This window comes from Felis catus, chromosome C1, assembly GCF_018350175.1.
Source record: "Felis catus isolate Fca126 chromosome C1, F.catus_Fca126_mat1.0, whole genome shotgun sequence".
Taxonomy (NCBI): Eukaryota; Metazoa; Chordata; class Mammalia; order Carnivora; family Felidae; genus Felis; species Felis catus.
In genome coordinates this window covers 48,729,808-48,735,827 of record NC_058375.1, presented here as the reverse complement: position 1 = coordinate 48,735,827, position 6,020 = coordinate 48,729,808, and the positions used below count along the sequence as shown (strand labels likewise).

The following is a 6,020-nucleotide window of genomic DNA, read 5'->3' as shown; positions in this document are numbered from 1 at the left end:
CAGAAAGAGAAATCAATGAATAGATCCCATTTACAATTGCACGAAAAATCATAAAATAACTAGGAATAAACCTAATCAGAGGTGAAAGATCTATATGCTGAAAACTAAGAAAGCTTATGAAAGAAACTGAAAAAGACATAAAGAAATGGAAAAACATTCCCTGTTCATGGACAGGAAGAACAAATATTGTTAAAATGTTGATAGTCCCCAAAGCAATCTACACATTCAATGCAATCCCTTTCAAAATACCAGCAGCGTTCTTCGCAGAGCTAGAACAAACAATTCTAAAATGTGTATGGAACCAGAAAAGACCCTGTACAGTCAAAGAAATGTTGAAGAAGGAAAGCAAAGTGGGAGGCATCACAATTCTGGACTTCAAGCCATATTACAAAGCTGTAATCATTAAGACAGTAAGATACTGGCACAAAAACAAACACATAGATCAATGAAAAGAATAGAGAACCCAGAAATGCACCCACAAATGTATGGCCAACTAATCTTTGGCAAAGCAGGAAAAAAATATCCAGTGGAAAAAAAGACAGTCTCTTTAGCAAAATGGTGTTGGGAAAACTGGACAGAGACATGCAGAAGAATGAACCTGGACCACTTTCTTACACCATACACAAAAATAAACTCAAAATGGATGAAAGACCTAAATGTTGAACAGAAAACCATCATAATCCTAGAGGAGAAAATAGGCAACAACCTCTTTAACCGCAGCCACAGGAACTTCTTACTAGACATGTCTCGGAAGGCAAGGAAAACAAAAGCAAAAACAAACTATTGGGACCTCATCAAGATAAAAGCATCTGCACAGTGAAGGGAACAATCAACAAAATTAAAAGGCCACTGATGGAATGGAGAAGATACTTGCAAATGGCATATCAGATAAAGAGTTAGTATCCAAAGTTTAGAAAGAACTTACCAAACTCAATAGCCAAAAACCAAATAACCCAGTGAAGAAATGGGTAGAAGTCATGAATAGGCACTTTGCCAAAGAAGACACCCAGATGGCTCACAGACAGAAAATGCTCAACATCACTCATCATCAGGGAAATACAAATCAAACCATGAGACATCCCCTCACACCTGTCAGAATGGCTAAAATGAACAACTTAGGAAACAGCAGATGTTGGCAAGGATGTGGAGAAAGGGGAATTCTTTTGCCTTGCTGGTGGGAATGCAAACTGGTGCAGCCACTCTGGAAAACAGTATGGAGATTCCTCAAAAAAATTAAAAATAGAGCTACCCTATGACCCAGAAATTGCACTACTAGGTATTTATCCAAAAGATACAAAGATGCTAATTCAAAGGGGCACATGTCCCTGTAAACAATCTTTAGAGCAGCACTGTCAACAATAGCCAAATTGTGGAAAGAGCCCAATATCCATCGACTGACGGAATGGATAAAGATGTGGTATATATATATACAATGGAGTATTACTTGGTGATCAAATCCTGCCATTTGCAACAACATGGGTGGAACTAGAATGTATTATGCTAAAAGAAATGAGTCAGTCAGACAAAGACAGATATCATATGATTTCACTCACATGTGGAATTTAAGAAACACAACAGATGAACATAAGGGAAGGGAAGGAAAAATAAGATAAAAACAGAGAGGGAGGCAAACCATAAGAGACTCTTAAATACAGAGAACAAACTGAGGGTTGCTGGAAGGGAGGTGGGTGGGTGGATGAGCTAAAATGGATGATGGGTATTAAGGAGGGCACTTGTTGGGATGAGCACTGGGTGTTACATGAAAGTGATGAATCACTAAATTCTACTCCTGAAGCCATTATTACACTGCGTGTCAACTAACTTGGATTTAAATTAAAAAAAATAAAATGATGTTTATGGACTGACCTGTAGTGACTTTTCTTCCCTACCTGCTGAAGTCTACGTGTCCTCTATCCAAACTCATCTGAATTATGGCGGCTCTAGAGCCAACATTAGTGGTTACTCTTGGGTCTGGAATGTTGTGTGTGAGTGTGTATATGTACAAATGTGTATGTCTATGTGTGTTTATGCATGTGTTATGGTATCAACCTTTTTTTTTTCTTCAAATACTTGTCTCCATCGAAAGCTTTTATAGTCTTTATGTTTTTTTTTAGTTTTCTTTAATCTGGAAACTTTACACAGCCTTTCTTTGTCTTTATGACACAGGCATTTTTGAAGAATATAGTCCATTAAAAAAATAGAATGTTGCCCATTTGGGGTTTGTCTGATGTTTTTTTTTATGATTAGATTCAGGCTATGCATTCCCAGCCAGACTGATGCTGTGACCTCAGGCTAGCACATCCAGAGGCACGTGATGTCCATCTACCCATATGAAGTTAATTTTCATCCCCCAATCAAGATGCTGTCCCATTTCTTCCCTGTATAGTTAATGTCGTTTCTCCTCTTGTAAGTACTAAACAATCTGGGAGGAGACATTTTAAGACCATGCATACATCCTGCCACTTGTTAAAATTCCCTCCTGGATCCACTGATGATTCCTACCAGTACCTATTTTTAACATGGTAATTGCAAGATGAGGATTCTGTCATGAAATGCAGTATCTGACTCTAGATTGGATCCTACACAGGAGGGGCGGGGGGGGGGGGGAGATGCCATAAAGGACACTGAGTTATTGACAAAACTGGAATATGAGTGAAAAATTAAATAAAAGTGCTATATAAAAAGTCTAAGGAAATTCACTCTCAAATGACTCAAAAATTCACGTGTGTGTATGTACATATACATGTATATATATGTGTGTGGAAAGAACGTACAATTGGTAAAGCCAATGGGGTGAATATATTAGAGGTAAAAGATGCATGGGTGTTCCTTGCATAATTCCTATTCTTGCAACTTTTCTGTAAGTTTGAAATTATTTCCAAATAAGACGTTAATAATAGGCTTTCAGCCACCCTATAAAATAAACATTAGCTGTCATACCTAAAGCAATGCAAGTCTTTCATTTGATGGCTGACAGTGACTCAACCAGTGCAAGCTTTCCCTGGGCTGAATGGGCTCCAAGGTCTCGTCCCATGGGAGACCCTATAACCTTATGGAAAACTTCTGTCTTTATGGTAGTGTCTGCAGAAACTGCTAACTACATCATGGTGGTATTTTGGGATGGAAGACTCTAGTTCTGGTTGCACATGTCTCGGTTGCCTTTATTAAGAGACGATACAGAAATGATAGAGTGATACCTAAAGGGTCTTGAATATAAGATAAGACAGAAATCCCTGATGTAGTGACGCAGAACCTTCTGGCACTGGCACCTGCACGCTCTGCTCAGTCTCCTTTCATGATTGCTGCATATTCCTTCTGGTGTTCAACCAGCTTCAGGAATACTTGGTATTTCTTGTCATAGTATCTGTGGGAGAAAAATGAATATGCTGAATGATCTCAGACACAACCGCGATGCAGCTTCCCCTTATATTCAGAAGAACAGGAATATATCCCTTATGGTCATGCAGACGTCTCCCATTTTGTGAATGCTTCTAGCATCCTGAGCAATGGATCAGCATGATTCATCGCTATTATCCCTAACCTACGTGGGGTGTTATTATCCTCATTGTAGAAGGGAAGACATTTGCTCAGAGAGGCGTATCTAAAGTAGGACAGCTAAAGACTAGCGAGGCTGGAATGCAGACTGAGGTCTGTCTGACTTCACAGCCTCCACTATAACATACTAAGAGGCTTAGGCTCAACATAGGCCCCTTCTCACTCCCAGCTTTCATAAATATTTCATTTATGACTAGCCCCAGGTTTGATGACTGGTTTAAAAACCACAGCCTGAAAAGAGAAGAGACTGAACATTTTCATCACCCTTTGTGGATTCCACACCTACATTTCCTTTGCAGACTGCTTTATCTGGGAGTACAATCCTGTGAAAATGTCACTAAGGCCTTCCCTCTAGTTGTGCCCTGCCGTCCAGGCATCCCTGGGTGGATCTTGCCCTCCCATCCTCCTCTCCATCTGGGTCCTGGTAGACTTGTTATCCCTGGACCTGTTAGAATGTGGTGTTAGCCACGAGGCAGCCTGATTTTGAAAGAAATAATAGCAGCTAAGACAAATTATACTTGAACACTTGTAACTTTGTCCTTACTCCTCTTGGTTGGGAGGGGCTGACATGAGGTGGGGTTGACATGGGATTGAGGAAGCCAACTTCCTTCCAGAGGACTTCTTTCCTGAGAACTCCTTCCAGAAGAGTTCTTTCCAGAACATTCCAGAATCTACCAAGCCATGTGTGACCCTGGGTAAGTTCCTTAATCAATTTGTATCTAAATTTCTTTATCTGTAAATGGGAATAATTATAGAATCTACCTCAATAGAGCTGTTAGGTGAATTAAATGAGGCAATGAATGAAAAACACTGAGAATAATGCTCGGATCTTAGGGTTATCAGTGCCAATTATGGTTACTACATTAAAAAAATTAATATTCCAACATTATCAACACTCTTGCACTAAGTAGATTCTACTAATACCCATTCTATGAGCCTCGAAATTTATTAATCATAGAATGATTTTGGGGACAGAAGTTTTCTCCTTCTGACAATACTCTATGACATTAAATACTTCTTATATTATATGAGATGGATATCTCCATTCTGGAATATCAAACCTGTTTGAAGGGAGTTTGGGTCAATAACCTTCTCACATACTTGAAGATTTTCAATTTTTATTTTTTATTTTGTTTTTTAAATATTTATTTTTGAGAGAGAGTCTGAGCGGGGGAGGGGCAGAGAGAGAGAGAGAGGGGGACAGAGGATCCCATGTGGGCTCTGCACCGACAGCAGAGAGCCCGACGTGGGGTTCAAACTCATGAACCATGAGATCACTACCTGAGCCAAAGTCGGACACTTAACCAACTGAACCACCCAGATGCCCTGAAGATTTTGAATTTTAATCCTGACAACTTTGCAGCAACTTTGTTCATTGGTCTTATTCTTTGCCCAGTGGAAGAAGTATTGGCTTCACAGGCAGAGAAGTCTGGGTGACTTTGGGCAACTTTAAAAAAAACTTTTCTTTTTGTTATTTTAGAGAGAGAGAAAAAGAGCGTGAGTGGGGAGAGGGGCAGAGAGAGAGAAAGAGAGAGAGAATCTTAAGCAAGCTCCATGCTCAGTGCAGAGCCTGATGTAGAGCTTGATCCCACAACCCTGGGATCATGACCTGAGCCAAAATTAAGAGTCAGACACTCAGCCAACCAAGCCACCCAGGTGCCCCTGGACAACTTCTTTAAATGGTGTCTCCGTTTCCCTACCGTAAGAGGGATGATAGCCGTACCTCCGTCACAGATTGACTGAATTTTAGACATGAAATATTCTGTGAGCTGTCAAGTGTTCACAAATAGGGATTAATGTTGTTCTTATACCCTTCCGTTATCCTGGAACACCAAAAGATGGACAGACTACATTTTTCCTTTTTTTACACATGGGAAGCTGAGGTCCAAGGCACATTTTCCCCCCGGGCCTTTATCCTTTTCTCAAAAAATGTTTTATTGTAAAATATACATAACATGAAATTTAGCCATTTTTAAGTATACACCGCAGTGGCATTAAATACACTCACACTGCTGTGCAACCATCACCATTCCATCCACAGCTCTGTCTTCAGCTTGCAAAACTAAAACTCTGTGCCCATGAAACACCAACTCCTCCTTCTCCCCCTTCCTGCAGCCCATGGCAACCACCATTCCACTTTCTCTATGAATTTGACTCTATGTACTTCATATAAGTGGAACCCTATAATATTTGTCCTTTTGTGACTGGCTTTTTTCACTTAGCATCATGCCCTCAAGGTTCATCCATGTTGTGACCCTGGGTAAGTTGTTTAATCCATTTGTGTCTAAATTTCTTTATCTGTAAGTGGGACTGACACATGTTGTGGCATGTGTCAAAATGTCCTTCCTTTTTAGGGCTGAATAATATTCCACTGTATGTATGTACTTTTCTTTAGCCATTCACCCGCCACTGGCTACATGGATTGCTTCCGCATTTTAGCCACTGTGAACAATGCTGCTATGAGC

General features: G+C 40.1%; 1 protein-coding gene across 17 annotated transcripts in view; it reads right to left on the bottom strand.

Moving 5' to 3' along the window:
* Positions 1–3,137: 3,137 nt before the first annotated feature.
* Positions 3,138–6,020, bottom strand: part of FGGY (FGGY carbohydrate kinase domain containing) — a 418,575-nt gene continuing 415,692 nt past the window's right edge. For all 17 annotated transcript variants that reach the window (XM_011284961.3, XM_045035922.1, XM_045035926.1 and 14 more), the window contains one exon: positions 3,138–3,364. In XM_011284961.3, coding sequence (XP_011283263.1) covers positions 3,283–3,364 — 82 coding nt within the window. In that variant the 3' untranslated portion in view covers positions 3,138–3,282. The remainder of the gene's footprint in view (positions 3,365–6,020) is intronic.